This window comes from Limulus polyphemus, unplaced genomic scaffold (genome assembly GCF_000517525.1).
Source record: "Limulus polyphemus unplaced genomic scaffold, Limulus_polyphemus-2.1.2 Scaffold939, whole genome shotgun sequence".
Taxonomy (NCBI): domain Eukaryota; kingdom Metazoa; phylum Arthropoda; class Merostomata; order Xiphosura; family Limulidae; genus Limulus; species Limulus polyphemus.
This window is the reverse complement of record NW_013666549.1, coordinates 158233-178581: the sequence shown is the minus strand read 5'-3', so window position 1 is coordinate 178581 and position 20349 is coordinate 158233. Positions and strand designations below refer to the sequence as shown.

The 20349-nt window shown below is 31.8% G+C and overlaps 1 protein-coding gene across 5 annotated transcripts in view; it reads left to right on the top strand.

The window, feature by feature from the left end:
• The window catches only part of LOC106461347 (formin-binding protein 1 homolog), a 32466-nt gene extending 13191 nt beyond the window's left edge, over positions 1-19275 (top strand). The window contains exons 5-12 of one of the 5 annotated variants that reach the window (XR_002610965.1): positions 2175-2321; positions 2941-3150; positions 5739-5854; positions 6641-6773; positions 7323-7489; positions 11474-11646; positions 13178-13385; positions 18730-19275. Coding sequence is in view for 4 of the 5 variants with exons in the window: in XM_022388236.1 (XP_022243944.1) it covers positions 2175-2321; positions 2941-3150; positions 5739-5854; positions 6641-6773; positions 7323-7489; positions 11474-11646; positions 13178-13335 (1104 nt within the window). In the remaining variant the exon portion in view is untranslated. Of the gene's footprint in view, positions 1-2174; positions 2322-2940; positions 3151-5738; positions 5855-6640; positions 6774-7322; positions 7490-11473; positions 11647-13177; positions 15175-18729 lie in introns of those variants that run through there. The other 4 variants (XM_022388237.1, XM_022388236.1, XM_022388239.1 and 1 more) reach the window with 4 other exon arrangements.
• Positions 19276-20349: the final 1074 nt, after the last annotated feature.

Genomic DNA, 20349 nt, shown 5'->3' with positions numbered 1-20349 from the left:
TGAGCCAAAACACTTGGTGAGGCATTCCCCAGACTCATATCATTCCACTGTCTAAAAACTAAGCGAATCTTGATTCGTCTGAGAACAATACGGTCTTCCAAAAGTCCAGAGGCTTGGTCATCATATGGTCCAGGTCTTAATAAGGGCTTCCGTCTAGCTGCTCTGCAACGATAACCCAATCTGTGGAGAATCCATTGAACAGATTTCGGGCTCATCCCACCAACTTTGGCCACTTCTGCAGTTGTTAATCTGGGATCCATTTCAATGCTTCTCTCGGCAGCCCTTTTTGTCCTCTCCGATGGACCAGGTCGACCTGGATGCTGCTCAGTTGTTTCCTTGCCATGTTTCATGAATTGCACGATGATTCTGTTGATTGTCAAAAGCGGGATTCCCAAATTCTGCTAAATTTGCCACTGACTTATTCCACCATCTGCTTGACCAACTATCCTTTCTCTAACAAAATCTAACAATTCGAGAGAACCTTGTTCTAGGCATGTTGTAGTACAAGATAATTAGTGTGCGGACCATTTTCATTTATATAGTGCTCTGTGAACACAAATTAGTTAGCATAAATCAGTTAAATGATGAAAAATTAGGTGTCTATTTACTTCTCAACTTAGATCAAATAAGGGCATAATAGATTTGAAACAAAGAACACATCTAAACATTTCTTAAGAATAAATGAGGATGTTTATGTGCTTTTGTACTCTTGGCTTAAAACTGCTTAATGTGTGGAATAAAATGTTTATTGTTGAATAAAAGTGCTATGAACATCTCAGCCACCAAATAAATATGGAGCTTGGGATCATAGTGCAATTCCCATCAGCCACCAAATAAATATGGAGATTGGGATCATAGTGCAATTCAGCCACCAAATAAAGTTGGAGCTTGGGATCATAGTGCAATTCAGCCAACAAATAAATTTGGAGATTGGGATCATAGTGCAATTCCCATTTGTGGGAAAAATGCAAGGAAATGGTTTTAAATTACCAAAAAATTAAAACCACTTGCAATGATTCACTTACATAAATTATTGGGGTGGGAGTGGAGGGACGTTTGGAGTTGCCATTAAATATACCTCACATTCTATGACTGACAGAAAATTTGAGGTAAAAACTGAGGAAATTTCTCAGTTATAGCATTGATTTCAAAAATGAAAACTGTGACACTGAAGACACAGCCATAAAGTACTTTGTGAAGGAACAGGAGAGTGTTGACTCCACACAAATCTGGAATGACCTCTCTATAAATAAAGTTACAAATAAAAATGGGCCAATGGCTCTTGTATCCCATTAGAATGGAGGTCTCATAGTACACTGAGTGGTCACAAAGATTAAATATATGTGAGGCAATTATTTTTGTGATTTGAAAAAGGTTGAAATTAAATACTTTAAAAGGCCTGTGATCCAAAAAACAATGAAATTACAAACATGGTCAATCTACACTGTATCAAAGGGACACCAAGAGTTAAGAGTTAAATACAAAATGGAATATTGTGGTAATGATCATGATCACAGCTTTGAAAAAGAAAGTTGCAAACAGAGAATATGAAGTGGAGGTTTACAGAATTATGTAAAAACTCTGAACATGAGATAGAGCCAAAGTTCCTGATGATGCACACAGACCAAAATCTTAAATACAGAGCTTAGGCATAGACCAGGATTACATATTTTTGTACAGCTATATGTATCTTTCCATTTTAAATTATTTTTTCAGTAGTTCTTAAAAGGAAAAGTTTAGTGCCACACAGTGTTTTTCAGTCTTTGTGAGTTTTGAAATCTTAATTGTGTATTCCGTTTGTTCATGCTTTTATAAGCAGTATTTTCTGATTTTAGAAAGGTAATAGCACCATTAAAGTATGAAAATTTTGAAGTTGGACAACACTGTTGAAAATAATGTAGATAAACAACTTTCAAACATGTAAGGTTTAGTGGAAAAGTGTTGTCCAGCCTGGAAATTCATTTCATGTTTTGGACTTCAGATATTTTTCCCGACTTGTTTTTGACTAAATCCTGCAAAACAGCAAAAAAATGATGTTGCATGTTTATTGTGAAATAAGATGTATGTAATGAATGATTTGTTTTAAAAATAAAAGTATAATTTGTGAAAAAAAAAGTTTGAGCTTTTAGTTGTGTATTTATTTGTTCTTGATCGGTTGTCTGTGATTTTTACAGCAACTACAAGAAATGGATGAAAGACGAATAACTTGCATCCAGAATTTTATTAAGTTATCCGCTGATATTCAGCGACACGTATTTCCTATAGTAAGCAAATGTCTTGATGGAATAGTGAAAGCTTCAGAAACTGTGGATCCAAGACAGGTGGGATGTTAACGGGTTGTGTTTCGTGCCAATATTTGTGCTTTTGTTAAAGGTTAAAGGCACACACAAGACATTTATTTTGTATTTTCAAAGATTTAGAATCCATGTAAATTTTTAAGTTTTAAACTTTGAAGTTTTTTTTCAAATGTCACATAATTTCTCAATTTTTTTTATAGCTTAAATACCTTGAATTTTTAAAAAATATGAAACAGTATTTAAGTTGTAACTAGATAACGAAGTTTGATAGTCTTAGTTTGGAGCATAAATGTTTTATCTACAGTGAATAATAATCTGTTATTAATTTAACAATAGATCCTTTGAAAAACATTGTTTGTTCTCTGCCTAAAGCTGCTTCTGTCCATGAAAGTGCAAATATGTGAATTGATTCATTTTATGTATATATGTATGTCTGCATGATTTTTGAAGAATTCAAGCCAAAAGGTTAAAATCACAGTAATGTATCTTAAGAAATCCTTAAACTATAATATTAAAAACATTAAAAATATAAAGATTATTTGTGTGTGTGTGTGCATCTAACAATGAGATTTTTTTGTTTTAGTTTTTTTGTTTCAAGTTAATGTACAAAAAAAGGCTATAAATTTTCATTAAATACTTTTAGGATTCTAGGCTAGTCATTGAGAAGTTTAAGTCTGGTTTCTCACCACCGGTAGACTATCCATTTGAAGACCTTAGTAATCTTAAAAATAGTGAAGGGAACACGGGGCTGCATTCGGTACCTTCTTTTAAAACAGAAACTATTAAAGGCACCATTACAGCTGGAAAACTCAAGAAGCGTAGTGGAATATTTGGGATATTTAGTTCAAATAAGGTGAGAGAACCAGTTGTGGATTCCAGATATTTTGTACTTATAAGTATGTGCATTACTTATAATTTTAGATTTTGTTGGGATTCAGGTTGGTATTTGATCTTTCTTATATTTAAAGGTTGAACTTCCTTGAGTGTAAAGTATGTGAAATTATTGGAACCAGTATGTATTTAAATTATACTTGTCAAACCTAATACTGTCAGCCTAATAGTTGGGTTTTTTTCATCTCTATATTTCAAAATAAGTAGTAAAAGGATACAGTAAGACCTTTGTAGATTGTATTTCTTTGTTATTCTATAAGGTACACAAGAATCTTTCTTTTTGTTCTTTATTCATTTGCCTTAAGGTTTAACCCATTCACTGTGGCTGGGAAGTGTATTTCCCAGTGCTCCGACCCCCTCACACTGTGATTGGGACAAATGTTTCCCATTGTTGATGCTGTTTATGCCTTCTTCTGCTGGTTCCAGGTTCATCATCTTGACTATCATCACTAGATGGAGAGCTAGCATTCTCTTGTCTCATTGCCTCTTCATCGTAATTTGAACATCACTTGACTCCTTTTTACCATCTTCTAAGCTATCTGAGTCAAGTACATCAAACATATTTACATAGTAATTATTGTTACTGCTCACTAATTTAGCAATGTGGGCACTGTCAGCATGCAGTAGTCATACGACCTGCTTAGGCATCTTGTTGGTTACTGAAGTGCTGAGTGGAAAACACTGAGGGAAACCATACATCAACAATAAATACTTTCCAAGTCATTTAACACTTTCGCGATGGGCTCGGTATAACATACACGAGTTAAGTATTTATACTATAACTTTTAATGCAGTAAGTGTATCTTCACAAAATTTTGTAGACATCTAGTAAAGATTATAAGTCTTTCGTACACAAAGAATCAAATTTTTGTTTAATGAAATATTTTTATTATAGATTTGTTTGTGAAAATATTGAGTCTGTTTCATTACCAGTCCAAGTGTGAAGTGATTTCCATGTTTTAACTAAGAAATTATTGTTCGTCCCAAAAATCTCAAATATTATTTGTCTAATTTCTAAAACCTCCTAAATACATTTCAAATGTTTTTTTTTAAGTAAAATTTATATTTCGTCTGTTAATTTCTCTACCCTAACTGTATAGGGTCTGTCAATTTGACCAGCCTTGTAACCACCATAAAAAAATTAGGAAATGAATTTGAATTATGCTTTTTTCATTCTAGAATGACTACAAATTATAACACAAATCATACAGTTCTGATTTTTTTTTTATAAACTTGCAAAAAGTTTGCACTATAATTATGTGTGTGTATCACCTACAGTTGACTGGTCCAGTTACCTTATTTTGTATGGTAACTGGAAACTGTCTGTTGATATACATGGGCTACTTTGTTTTAGTACTTTTACACTAGAAAACGGATAAAAAAGGGCCCTGAAATTGGACTCATTTCCACTTTTGTATACACTTTTGGCTTTCATCACCTACAGTTGGCTGGCTTGATTACCATAATATAATTTTTTGTGTGGTAACTGGAAACTGTCTGACAATGTACGTGGGCTGTTTTGTTTTAGGATTTCTGTTTGTGAAGGGAAATAAAAAAGCCCCTGAAATAGGACTCATTTCCACTTTTGTATACACTTTTTGGCTTTGAATGTAAAGACACAAGTACTTAATCAATTAAATGAGTCAATTATTACTTTCCACAAAACATGGTATGCAATTAACATCTAATGAGGTCATTAGAGATTTGATAACAAAAGAAAAAAGGATGGAACACATAATCTAACATTGTACGTTATACAGCTTTTGCTTCCTTAATGGGTGCCTTCAGCTAGTTAAAGTAATGATTTCTTTGTAAGTCAACATTTTGTGGGTTCACCACACACTTGTTACTAGTGTACCTTTCACTAAGCTTAGTTGCCTTTGATGAAGAGCACAAATGTGACTTGTGTTGTTAACTTAGAATATCAGTATTAGCACAAGATACCATAATGTAATCTGTAATGTTTCTCTTGTTAACTTAGAAGCAGTATTAACACTGTACAACAATTTAATCTGTAATGGTTCTCTTGTTAACTTAGAATCAATATTAACACAGTATACAACAATTTAATCTGTAATACAACAATTTAATCTGTAATGTTTGAACTTGGGCTGCTTTGTGTAGTAATAAAATTAATGTAAATTCTTGATTAATGAAAAAATCATAAGAACTGAAAGTTAGACTTGCTTTTTTAAAAATAACCAATAAATTACACTTATTCTACTCAAGTAAAGGAACATTTAAACTATAAGCATAATATTTCAGCAACACTTAGACAATTTTGTATTAAAAAGATTGTAAATTTAATACTGACAATAAATGATTCATGCAATAACAACTTGTGCGATAACTTTACCAATGAAATAAACTATTGAAAATAACAGAACTCTTACATTTTTGACTTATGAGAGGTACATTTATTGCTCCTGTTATTTTCTTGTTAATCATGATCTTTGTAGGGTTTCATATATACATGTTTTGAAATATCATGAATATGTTATTCTTTTCTCGTGTTAGTTTTGTTTGGTAATTTTTGGTAAACGTTTTTAGCATCATATTGATGAAACAAAAGATTACTGTGATCTACCCCCAAATCAAAGGAAAAAGAAACTTACACAGAAGATAGAACATATACAGAACCAGATACAGCAAGAAACAGCAGCAAGGTGAGGTTGTCATTCTTTGAGCCATAGTAAAAGATCTCTTTGTTTATCTTTCTTAGATCCACTTTAAAGTAGCTGCTAAACCAATTGAATTGTACTGTTGTATTGTGTCTTTGCTAGGGCTCGTATTTATTGAATAACATTTGTATTAGTGTCTAATGGCATAATATTATTTTTGTTTTTTAACAACCAATGCCATTTTGGAGTCTTTATTCAGTCTGTACAGAAGAACTTTGTAAGATCATCCTAATGTAAATCATAAAAAGTTATTGGGAGTTCCACAGTTTACTATTCACAATTTTTCAACGAAGTTCAGGTATTTGCTTCAGAAGCTAATGCTTGTGTTCCGTCCCTTTTTTTTAGAATACTAACATTTCTTTCATATATATGTGTGTGCTTATTTTATTATTTGGTGGAGGTATTCTGTAATTTAAATCTGACTGACATATTAATATGATCAAGCAAAATAAAATTACCATTATAGCCACACATTTAGATATTTTGGACAACTAGGTGTATTGCGTCAGTAAGAGATAATTGCAAACAAAGATTATAGAAAGTAGTTTCTCAAAACTTTGACCTGTTTTTTAGTTCAGTTACACCCGTCAGCTTGCATAATAGTATTTTTGCAGCACATTTCCAAGAAACGTTATCAGAAGCGCTGTTTGTCACTGCACCTTCATTATTTTATATATTTTGATCCAAGTACCTTTTGTTTTTGAAGGTAAAAACTCTTTACCTCTGTGGCCAGAAAATTACTGTATGTCCGTGTCTTCTATCTCATCTCAGGGATGGCTTGACGAAGATGAAATTGGTGTATGAACAGAGTCCTGCAATGGGTGATCCACTAAGCATTGAGGGCCAATTAACAGAAAACGGACATAAACTTGAAAAGCTCCAAACTGAGCTTCAGAAGTTCCAGGTACGCTAGCCCTGATGCTGTACATTGTACCCTCCTCACAAGATATTCACACCCCATTTTATAAATTTAGCCAGCAGCATGATAGCTTTTACGGTACACAAAACTGTTTTTCTTGTAATTGTGTACTTTTTAACAGAAACTGAATAATTTCCTAAAGGTTATGATAGTTTGAAACTTAAGGCAAGAAGCAGTTCAAATATGTTAATTAAATTCATATTAATATTACAATACTTTTAATTCATAGTGGGTGTGACCATATTTTGGTCTAATTCCATAGAAAGTTATGAGTTTTTATTAACGGTAGTATGTTTACCTTTCTGAATTGAGTTGATATGTATATATATATTAAAAAGAAAGTAATTTATAGTTAGAGTATTATTTAGCTGCTTAAAATTCCTAAAACAAATCTCTATTGATGCAGAAATAAAAAGAAAAAAAAATTATTTTGGAGAAAAGCCTACAGGCCTTCAGAAAACTAATCTCATTAAAAGAAGCATGTGTTAAAAAAAATCATATTCATAAATTGAGGAGACTTTGGCCCACTTTCAGAGTTACTTATCGGATGCAGAGGGTATAACATTAACACCAAAAAGAAATAAAAAGGATAGGAACAGTATTTCTGAGGATTCTTTATCGAGGAGTGCTTCCGATTCCAGTGTCAACAACCCTAACAACAATAAAACCATGGTATCAAATACTCCACCACAAGCTAATGGGTAAGTGGAGTACTAACGATTAATAGGACACCTTTCTGTTACCTAGAAAATACCTTTTGATTTCCCAATTAACCTCAATCATCCTGTAGAGATAATACAAATGACCTCCTTTACCATTACAGTCTGACATTAAATAACCCTGTTCTTTAACTGTGGACACTTCAATACATGCAGCTTATGAATAAGCCAATAAAGAAACAACAGAATTTGATTTGCAGAGAATAAATAAAGTAATGGGATATTACAAGTATGCTTAACCCTTTTTAGCCCATTTGTATTATATCAGCCACTTTTGAATTTGCATTCATAAAAATTAAACTTTTATCAAACACGGACACGTTAAGCCTAAAGCATGGTAACTATTGAACATTTTTGAATATAATTAGATCTTTATTTAAATTTTTAATAAAATTAAAATCACTAAATTACATTACTGTATATTTTGACATTATGCGACATGCTGTAACTCTTCTTCCGAAGGAAGATTTCACATATGCTTATTAACAAAATACAGTCATGGGCCCAATGATTTCACGAGTTAGTCACAGACCTAATAACGTCACGTTCTTTCCCACTTTATTGGAAAAAATTTTTCGTACATTTTTAAAAGCAAGATAGATAGACAATATTTTTTTACATACGTCTTATTACCTTCATACCCATCTTAGAAATCAAGTACAGCTGTTTCAAATAGATCCTCTTCTAAGTTCATGTTGGATGGAAGTCCGCCGTAAGAATCAATAGTTTCGAACTGCAAATTGGAGTTTTTGTAAAAGGAAAATAATTGTCAAACCAATTATTTCAACAAATTTAACAAGTTAGTTCACTAACTTTATGTGGCCTACGAAGAATACAATACCATGATAGACTTAGTTTATGTGAAAACATGTGATCATGAAAGTCTTCTGACATAATAACTAAAGGTTTAGATAGTTATAGTTCATATAAAGAAGGAGATCTATAGCATATAGAGTGTAAATAACAAAAATTCCAACTTCCAAATAACATATTTCTAGTTTTGGTAGTTTTAAAAGCATGAAAGTTGTCAAACAAAAATACAGAGAGTTGAATTCAACAGTTTTTGACACCACCAACTTCGGTTATAAGAATTTTTGAGATAGAAGTAAAATCAAACGTTTACAAACACCACAAGTTTGCAGTTTCATTTCATATGTTAACAAGTTTTATCAATGCTATAAGGAATTTTAAATATTTTTATTCCCCAAATAAAAATTACAGCTGGAGGGGAGGAGGAGTGCAGAAATCTAAATCAGGATTAGCAATATGGATTTATTTTATTATTACTTTACCCAAAATAAAGTTAATGAATGTACATCAAAACAAAATTTGACATATGATCATTATGATGGAAGAGATCAGACAAAATAATTTTTCAAAACTTAACGATGTCACATTCCCTCACAAAAGAGCGCACAAAATCCTGGGCTGGAGAAGGTTAATAAATGTTAGATTTTAAAGTCACTTGGTGTAATTTTAAGAGTCCTGTAAATTTCCATCCTGATGGAACCCGAGAAAAGTTCCTTCTATACAAATGGAAATGTGATACCGAATCTTTTGTTGCAATATTAAATTTACCCACAAGAACTTGTAAGAATAAAGACAGTTATTTTATGTAGAGAACTCACTACGTGTTTCAACAGAACTTGGTCTGTCTTGTGAAGATAGACCGATGTTCAGTTTAAATATGTAGTTCTTTTTCTGCATAGAATAATTAATATTATGCTTATAAATCAGTTGTGGTTATTAATTTACTATCATATTAGCATAATGTGCTTCTGTACACAACAATCATTTGTTTCTCTTCAAAACAAATTAAGATTTTAATTATTCGGTCATAAGTAATTGCAACACAAAGTATATTTAAAAATGTATAGCTTGGTTATGTTCCAAAACTTTTTTTTTGTTTTTTGGATAACAAAAATATTAATTCTTATAGGCAAAAGAACTGATAATTAACCCAAAATAAATAAACTTGCGACAAAATTCGATTTTGGACTAATTAGGTATTGTGAAGGCCAACAAATTAGTAGTTAAGTCCGTATGTTTTTGAATCTCTATTCTTGGACTGTATCGAACTTCTGAACAAAAAGGGACCTTAAGAAGTCCATCAGAAAACTCGGAATTGACTTTGATAGTTCACAAATAATCCTGAGGTTTTTTTTTTATTATGTAATGAGAGAGATACATATCATGTAATTGCATTATGCACTCAATCATGTTTTCCATTAATATATTTTCTGCAAGGATTAAACATCAATTATTAGTTTGTTTAAACACTAAAGTTAATCAAAAATACGGTAGTAAGATGTGTATGGAACTCCAAGGAACTGTAATTAGGTTTGTCAAAACTAGTTTTGATGTAAAACTAATCAAAAAGGAAACTGATTCAAAAAGTAAAGTTCAGAAAAGGTGTAAGGGTCCTAGCTCACGGGTGTCAGCCTTTCTCAATGAAGAGTGTAATTAGAGAGAAACTATTAACAAGTACATAAACAACAAATATGCTGTTTTAACCTTAGTATCCTTGAGACATTACATACTTACCAAATTTTTGTTTACTTAATAAAAAGACTAAGTTTGTTTAAAAATTTTATCTTCTCAGTTCAATTTGTTTTGTTTTTTTCCTCTCGCACAATTGTAAAACTTAAAATTTCGAGGATACCTCATGCTGATGCTTTGGAAACTAATAAGTTTTACTAATGATTGTTGTTTACTCTCTACAATGTGTGCTTATGTGTGGGCTTTTTTTGGCTGTGTAAATCATGGATAAGAATTTGTCTTTGCATGTTTTGGGATTATTTTCTTGTTACATTTTTAACCAACAGTGTTAGTACTTAGTGTAATTACTTGAAGCTTACCTGAACTTAGCTTTTGTACTGTGTTTATTAATTTCAGTGTTCTCATTCTCAGTTGCTCAAAATATTAGCTCTTCCTGTATTATTTCAGTCAATAAGGTGTATTTATTAAACAGCAGGTTATATTTTAGATCAGTGGTCGGCAACCTATGACCCGCGGGTCACTTAGTAACCCGCGGCAATAATTTGGCTGACCCGCCATAAGTTGGCTTCACCATTGCAACTCGTAAGGGCACAATCATTGTTCAGTTCAAGTTTCTCGGGTAAGTGAGAAGAACTATGATATTAAAGGAAAGAGTCACGGCTACGGAGAATTTTAAGATCAATTTCAGGGGAAAATATCAAACTGGTCGAACTATTAATTTTTTTTGTATGTAAGTAAACATACACATTTAAATACATGTACTGGTATTAATAATTATATGATTATCACTGACCCAACAATGCTAAATTTAAAAAAAAAAAATAATTGACCCGCAATCAAAAAAAGGTTGCCAACCACTGTTTTACATTCTGATTTAGGTTTTGATTGCCTCGGAAATGGAATTTTTTCCTATAATATGTCCATAATGTATAATTTAAGGTTAATATACTTTGTGTTAATAAAAGATAATTTTAAAAAAACCTTGTATATCATAAGATGCTACAGATAGAATGCGATTCTAAAGCTTTTAAGTAAATGCAAAAAAGGTAAAGACCAAACAATTTCCAAGTAATTTTAGTGTATTTATGATTAGCCAATATGTATACTGCACAAAATTATATAATTTTTAAAGGAATGTTATCAATTTTATGATTGGTTTGGCTCTTCCATAGAGGATTTATGATAATTGTTAAGAGGTTTCTCAATAGAGAAATATGTTCTACAAATTCAAAACTTGCGCACAATGTACTTGCTTCAAACCGAACAGATTGTTAAGAAAAAGCATAAAAATAAATATATTTGTTGCATGAAATATTTAGAAAACAAATCATTTACAATAATATTTCCTGTTAATATAGGGGGGTCCTGTAATAGTTTAAACCTTATATTGTCTTCTGATGTTTAGAAAGTCATAAAACAGTAAAAATGTTGTATTACATGCATAAGTAAAGCTGACCATAACTGTAGTTCCTCCTATAGTCCCGAGAGTGGTATCAGTAGGAGTCGTACCAGTATTCCAGAAGTTGACGTGTATGATGACGAGGAGAAATTTGATAACATTGACGAAGAAGATAATGCTGATTTTGATCTGGATCCTCTTCCTGTGCTGGGTACGGCAAGGGCTCTCTACCCCTTTGATGGTCAGTTTCAAGTAATTTGTATAGCAGTGTTTATTCTGATTAATACAGTTAAAGAAAAAGCTAGAAACTTTTTGTGGCTTTTAGGTTATTCCTTTAGTAAATGCGTAATTAATGATTAATGAAAACGTGGCATTTATTACAGCTGTAAAGTCTCGTACCTTTCTTGTGAAAATTAATTTATTTAAATCATGATAATTATTTCATTTAATTAAAGACCATTATTAACTTTCAGGTTCTCCCTTTTGCAATATATAGTTACATAAATTTCTATCATTTCTTTGTATAAAAGTAGTAGTTAAATTTCAGTTACCTTTGTGTAATTGTGTTTGTTTTCAGTTTTCCTTTGCTACACCTATTAAATTATATATCCTCTTTGTAATAGTTGATTGGGTTACTTTTTGATCAACCTTTTTTATTTATTCATGATTCATTTTGTTCTTCCTGTAGTTAGTAGTAGCAGTATGCATTTCAGTCTGCTTTTATTTTTGAGAATTTGTCCAATTTTTTTATGTCTGTTATTCAAGAAATATTAGTAATAACACAGGCCTGATGGTTTTATTGTCTTGAAATTTTTACATGTTCTGTATGCTGAATCCGAAAATGATATCCATTTTTCTCCATCACGTACAGATTTTTCACAAAATGTCATCACAATACATAAAAGAAAGACCAGGATGAATGAGGATGCATATTTGTTTGACATCAATGTTCTTCCCTTTTCTTCAGTTTGTTTATATTTGTGTTAACAAACATAATAATAAAAAATGTTCATTGTGGTAAACGAAATAATAACTTTATCCAAGTAAGAGTTTTTTTTTCTTCCTGATTTGTAAAAAATCCTTACATGATAGAAAAACATTAATATTATTTTTGAAATCTGTGTAGCCAAATTATGGAAAATCTGTTATTAAAACCCAAACAACTTTTATGAAGTTTAAATTTGCAGGCCTGTGTTATCATTCTTCTTTCACAATAACAATAATTTAGTTTCTTGTCTTTTTAAATACTTTTGTTATTTCTTTCTCCATTATGTACTAGAAACAACAAAATTATCAGTACAGCAACAAAAAACTGTGTTTAATATTTGTAAAGTAAAAAGAAAATAGCCCTTCTGAAAAACATAATGTGAATGAAGCCAAAGAGAGCTTATCAAATAAGCATAGTAAAAGAAAAACGTCAAAAATCTGGGACTTTTTAGCTTTGGCTTTCAGCCATTTTAAGTGTAGTAGTAGTAATTTTCTTATATATGTATTTACCAGTCATAGTTTTTGCTTTTTATTTTGTCTTTTCAGCATTTAATAGTTAAAGTTTGCTTTTGTATTTTGATAATTTTAATCATTTTTGAGTTGTTCTGCTTATAATAGTAGTTAATATTTTAGCCTTCTTTCATTACCAAAAAAAGTTCATTTTTAGCCTGTTGTGTTGCTAATAGTGCTAGACAAGCTTTGCTTTTCCTTTGTTAATAGAAGTTAATATTTAGTGTGTTCTTTAGCCAATTACATAAATGTTCTTTTTTTGCCTTTCCATACAGCTCAAAGTGAAGGATCTATCCCTATGGAAGAAGGAGAAGAATTTGATGTTGTTGAGTTAGATCAAGGAGATGGTTGGACTAGAGTACGTCGCGGTGACATCGAAGAGGGTTTTGTGCCAACCTCCTACGTTCAATGTTTTCTCTATAACAATTGTTAATCTCTGGGTTCTGTTTTTTTCAGACATTGTAATATCAGTTGCATATTCTGGTATGTAACCATCCTTTTCAATGACGTTCTTTATTGTGATATTTTTTTACTCTCAATAGTATTTGTTTTTAAAGTTTTTAATTTTCACAGGATTAACTGTAGTGTGTTAGCATAAGCATTGATTTCCTACTTGTATATGCATGAAGTCAGTGTATGTGTAATTTGTGAATGATTTTTTTGTAAAAGAACTGTTATGTCAATGCTAATTTAAGACTTTAGTCAGTGTTATGACAGTTTGGAAGTTACACTATGTTTATAGGAAATTTCTTTTCATACCTATTTTGCTTTTTTTTTTCTTTTGTTTTTTACAGTAGAATATTGATTATGCTCTTGACTGTACATTGATTAGTTGGAGACATTGGTAACTACATGTATGATGTATGTACTCGGCTGTGCTGAAAAAAAAATTATGTTTTAATTAGCGTTTTCACCATAAAATTACTTTCTAATTGGTTTATAAACTAACTTGAAAAGTTCCATAACTACCAAAATGTATTTTCAAGTGAGATGTAATGTCTTCGGGTCTTCTTGAGCACGATTCCCACAGTTGGAAGAAAGCCCTTTGAAATATATTAATATTTCCATTGAGAAATCTTGAAGAAATCCTACAGAAACTGTTTAGAATGTTGAAAATGAGCTGTTTGAAATCTAAAATCGGGCCGAAATGAAGTTCACGTCACGAAGCAGAATTTTTTTGCACCAATCAGATCTTGCACTAGTATTGGCCAGTTTTACCATTTGACACATCGCTAACACTTTAGATTGTTCTTCCTTAAAATATAGCTTAAAAAAGAAAAGGATACCAGCAGAGGAATAAACAGAAACAAATGTCTTGTACAAATAAATCATTATATAGGTTTATGATTTGTATTAGATATTCATGTAGATATTATTTAAAATCATTTGATTATTTTTGTAACAAGCTTAACCAAAAATATGGTGAAAGGTATGCATATCTGATGATTATTTTTCTATGTTATCAAAAATTAACGTGTATTCTAGAGCAAGTATTGGGAATGTTGTTATTGTACATGAGGAGAATTTGTAAAATCTCTTAAGTGTTTTAGAACCACATTAACTTTGTACTGTTGTGTATATTTACCGATACTTTGTTCTGGGATAAACAAACTATTTTTAATGAAAACGGTTTAACAAAATTTGTGTGTGTGTGTGTTATATATGCATCGCTCGTTTCAGGTTTATGCCAATGTAACAGGTTTAGTTCGGCATCATGTTCTGCGAATAAGGATGGTTTGTATCCATGGGACATACAGGTATTTTTCTTTACTTGATTAGTAAATTGCAGTCATGAAACAAAGGGGAACCAGCTAAGCTTAACGGCATTAAGAAAACAACTATCAGTTTGGGAACAAATGTTGGCCAGTGATCAGTGAGCGTCTCTGTTTAACCAACTGACAGTCAGTATGCTATTCAAATTCATCAACTTGTATTTCTGAAGTATTGCAAATATTAAAACTATTGTATCCAATGGTGAGATTTTGTTGACAGTGAGTTTGTGTGCGTGTTTATTTTTTAATACAACTGTAATAATCACGATGATGTTTTTTAAAAAAAAAAGAGTTCATGTAACTATTTTAATTCCCAACCATTATTGATGGAGATCCATCTAGCAATTAAACGATATTTATGAAGCAGCTATATGGGTGCTACCTTAGGAGTATATGCCCCCCCCCCAATTATTCGTTTCATGGTGAGCAAATTGGTGTGATGCTTGCAGCTAGGATGACATTAATTGCATGTATCCAATAATCTGCTTCATACCAACCCATGTTACATGCAAAGGCAGATTAAGAGCACTTAACAAAAACAGAAAATCTGTAGTCACTGACAAATTGGAGGTATAAAAAAACAAAACAAGTCAACATATACGAGCATAACTGTAATGAAACTGTAAATGGGAAGACGGCCCATTGCACAGAGTAAAAAAGAACACACTGGCGTTGAATAAAAATAAAATATAAAGATGTGTTAGGAGCAATGTCGGTGCTTTAAGAGGTTTTAACCAAAATTAAAACAGACCTCCATTAATGGTGTACCAAAAATTAAATTAAACAAAAATGCAGTCATGTTGAGAAAACAGGTGATTAGTTACTTCCTATGTTCATGCCCTTCTCTAACCATGCCGGTATTAACATAAACACTGTGTAGGAAATATTAATTTTTAGATAACAGTATCAGTGCATTAATTGTTAATTCTTTTCATTGGGTTGTGTGTGTAGTTGTTTTACACAGAATGTAATGAAAAAAGGACATGTAAAGTCATATTTGCTTCCTTCACACACAAAATGTATCCAGTTGTTAAACAAAAAATACCGATAAAACACTTTTAGTGCTCTTACGAAAACTCCATGTGAGCCCCTTTTCCATGCTTCTGTGGTAAATCATGTATGGCTTATTTTGCGAAATAATATTCTTGTTAAAAATCAAATTTTGGAGGTAACATTATTTAAGTATAAGTACTACTCGGACAATGAACCTGAATACAAAGATCCAAAGAAATGTCAAGTGTTAGAAGAACCACATGAAATTTGTTTGTTTTTTTTTTGAATTTCGCGCAAAGCTACACGAGGGCTATCTGCGCTAGCCGTCCCTAATTTAGCAGTGTAAGACTAGAGGGAGGGCAGCTAGTCATCACCACCCACCGCCAACTCTTGGGCTACTCTTTTAACAACGAATAGTGGGATTGACCGTCACATTATAACGCCCCCACGGCTGAAAGGGCGAGCATGTTTGGTGGTATGCGGATTCAAACCCGCGACCCTCAGATTGTGAGTCGAGCGCCTTATCCACCTGGCCATGCCGGGCACACCACATGAAATTCAGAAAAACTGTATAATTACCTACAATACAAGTATTAACGATTACATTTATTTGTATGTGTAATATTACAGTTATTAATTAATTGTTCGGTGGTATTGTACGATTAAAGATTTTGAAAGATTCTGGGCATTTGATTCTGGATGAGAAGGCATTATGAGTTAGGTGATTGGGCATTCTATGCTGCTTATGCTGAGACCGAAGTTATTTATTAGTATTTTCAGTATTTGTTTTTAAATGAAATAATGCTGTTAGTTTTCTTTAAATATTTTTTTTAAAGCCGTTGAACAAACGGTCAACTGTAGAAAACATTATTAATTGAGAACCTTATAATAGTGAAAAGCAATGTATCGATGTGTATTTTATTTTAAAATGAGATTAAAGAAAAACAATTTTGTGAGTATGTATAATAACGTTTTCAAAGATTGATATTTCAGAATTATGAAACATGTTCTGTGAAAAGTAAAATAGAAAGAAAAGATTTTATAACCAAGCTTAATACTGATTTCTGGTATGAATTGCAGAATAATGTAAACAGCAGGCTTTGAATTTTTAGGCGATAACTTACTTTTATTTTTTGAAAATGTTTGTACTTAAACATTTAATTTATAGATACTACACAGTAACTTTTATTGATTTCTTTTTCAATTTGCTAATATCAGTTTACTTTTTTATTGTCTTCATGTTGCAGCTTTTTCGTTGAAGGTATAGAAATGTTAAGTTTGTTTTTTACTGTTTAGTTCTTAATCAAGGAGATTGTTATACACCTACAGGTGAACGACATTTGCATTACCGTGTGTGTAGCTGAAAATTCAGTGTATTAGGTTATTATTTTATACACTAGATAATGAAACAGATCTTAATTTATATATATACACTTCAGTGAACAAAGATTTTAAATTCAGTAAGTAATGTGTGTATTTGTGCAGACAAAATATTTTGTGTTGCGGTTACTAAACTCGAAATTAGGCAGTATAAAATGGTGACGATTCTGCTTCAAATTTTGATATAAATTAGTCATATCAGTACATTTAAATTATGCCTACAATCTCAAGGGGTTGTATTATGATGAAGAGTTAAAAAACTAATTTAGATTAAAGTATGTAGTATTTCGAAATACAGTGAAAATTTCTCTTAGAATTTTCTTATTGGTCTGAATTCATTTATCTTCAGAATACTCAATTATTTGAGTTAAGAACTTCTTGTGGTATTTTGTATGTCTTTTAACTTTCTATACATATAATTTATTCCTAGGGTACTACATCCGAGTTTTATAATCACTCAATTAAAAACTAATGAGGGAACTTTTAGACAAAGTGCACATAGTTTTATATCTGAGACCAAAGAGCGATTTTATCCATGTCTTTAGATTTCAAACCTCCACCCAAATATGAATTTCCAAATATTCATCATAACTGATATGAAATATAGTTTATAAAGACGTTCACGTATCTACATGTTATAAGCCACTGTCACTTGCCTTGTACTGCCAGTCTAAAAATGTACTAGACTGTATCCATATTGAATACTGCGTTACTCTGTCAGCTTAAAAAAGTGTACATCCTCTGCTCTTTCTTCATACTAACTATAAAGACAAGTAGTAACGAAGAAATATGTAGAAACTTTATCAAGGATTATGTGCGCTTGAAATTTAGAAACTGATAATTTGTGTTGTGGTATTAGTGTCATTACTAAGCCTAATATGTTTTGATGAGGTGATGTTCCGTGAATAACTTCCAACAGATTTAAACTACTTCTCATAGAACGATGCTTGGGGATGTCTTTAAGTCAAAAAATGAACAGCCTACCTAGTGTATTGCTTAAAGAATGAGTAATTAAAAAAAAACGTACGTTATTTAGATGCATATCATGTCTACAATTTTGTAGAAGATATTCTCTGAATATTTTAAAGTTACTTTTACATTTGTGAAAGGGTGCGACTTGTGGAATTTTTTTGTTTTTGAATATGAACATATAATTTTTTTTTCTGACTTAAGGTTCAACACTACGTTTTTTTTATTAGGTTTATTCAATCCATCTTAAACATATGAGAGATTGAAAGTTTCATGTATGCTGTATAAAGCATTTTTTAAGTAATTTGTTATACCGTGTAATATATATATATATGTGTATATGAATGAAGTTTTGAATGAATGTGATGTTGAGGTTTACGTATGTTTTGTCAGTGAACCTAACTACTTTGGAGCTAGGTCTCATACCCACGTGAGTATTGTTATAAAACTTTCACAAGGCTTTGCCTGTTACTTCAATCATGTTGAATTCTGTAAGTGAATTTCTTTCTGCAGTGTTTACAAACATCAACATGTCATGATTTTCTTCAGTGTTAGGAGTAATTTATTCATGTTAATGTAGTTTTCAACCATTGTGGAAATAAAACTTCTTGGTATTTAACCCTCTCTGTTGACTTTCATTTCTTTATTAGTGTTAGCATGATAGCCGTAATTTAAGTGATTTTCTATTTTGGTTTTATCTTGTATTCGCTTAGGAGGCTCAGAATTTCTGGTAGTCAAGTATACTTTATCAACATAAACGTCTTTGCCTATCAATAAGGAAGAAAATCATTGATGTTGCTTTTCGCTGCACCTGCAAGGTTTCGAAATATTCGACTTGCAACCTGTGCAGCCTCAGTATAGGTGATCATCGTGGACTTTTTGACAGCCCTTGTTGAGATCTATCTATCAAGCCCAAAGATGATGTGGCAGCGCTCAAAAATAGGCTTGGTGCTGGCAAGGACAGTAGTAATAGTAGTAGTAGTAGTAGTAGCAGCATTCCGCCAGATCAGAAGATCAAGTTCAAGGTCTCCAACCTCAAATGGACGATGAAGAAAGGTCACATAATTTGATTTGAGAATTAAAAAAAAGAAAGAAAGAATCAATACGTGTAAGGTGGCATGGCCACTCAGAAAACCTGTGTCACTTTGACTGCTCATAACTCTCAATGGCAATACGTTACCATTATATAGACTGTATGTTTGGATACATCAGATTCCGAAGTTTACAATGGTGTATGCAACATTTCAAAAAAATAATAAATTATTACCAGAGTTTCTTGTTCCGTGCCCTTCCATACAAAAACACTGCTTCACTTCTTGTCAAGAGAGAGAGAGACAGATCTTGGTTTAATATAATAGGGTGGTAGTGTGTGTAAAAACTTGAATAACTAGTCACCTAAAAGCATTCCTTTTTAAAACATTTTCATGTGATATTAATAGCTAGGAATAACTTTGCGATGAAGTAAACATATTAAGTCATTGCACTTCAGACCCTAAGTTTGCATTTGATGTTCATTGCACGAAACAATTACAGAACAAAAAGAAATTTGTAATACTGTATTCATAAAGTAATGACATTTATGCATGGAATTCAAAGTTAACATGCTTAAAAACACTGGACCGAACTGTTGTTGGGGGGGGGGGGAGACACAAATATAGATGCAAAGTTACATCATTATTTTAGATATTACATCAAATTGGAAGTTACGTCAGAGATGGTTTGTAACTGCTAACAATTCAATGTTTTCGTTTCAGACATTAAGTAACTATGTCAAGTGAAAAATTAAGGTTTCGTGCAACAGATGCATAAACACACATACACGAAGGGACTGTAAAATTTGTCCCATATATTTCATAAAGGAAGGGAGTGATTTCAATCAGTTTATTTTTACAATTCTACACGCCTCATTGTTGTAACAGGTAAACGTATAAAATTACTCATTCTGATGCAATACTGAGCCCACATCAGTTATAAAAGCTACGAAAACGTGTTGGTTAGTAATTCAATATGATATAATGTCTAGGGACCTATTGACCCACTAGGCTTTCCCATCCTCTAAACTAAAATTATTAAATAAAGTATAAACCTTCAAAGCAGTCCTTATCATTCATTTAGTTATCAAACTTTTTCATAAGCTCGCTTAAATTTACTGCCTCTTCACCATCTGAAGGCAACCTGTTCCGTAGACCAACCATCCTGTTAGAAAAATATAACCGACTTAGCTGAAGATGACTCCTACCCTGCAAAAAATTAATTGTGCCCCCTAATCCTGCCATTCTCACTATTAAGTATGAAAAAAGATGATGCATCAACACTATCAATTCTCTTAAACA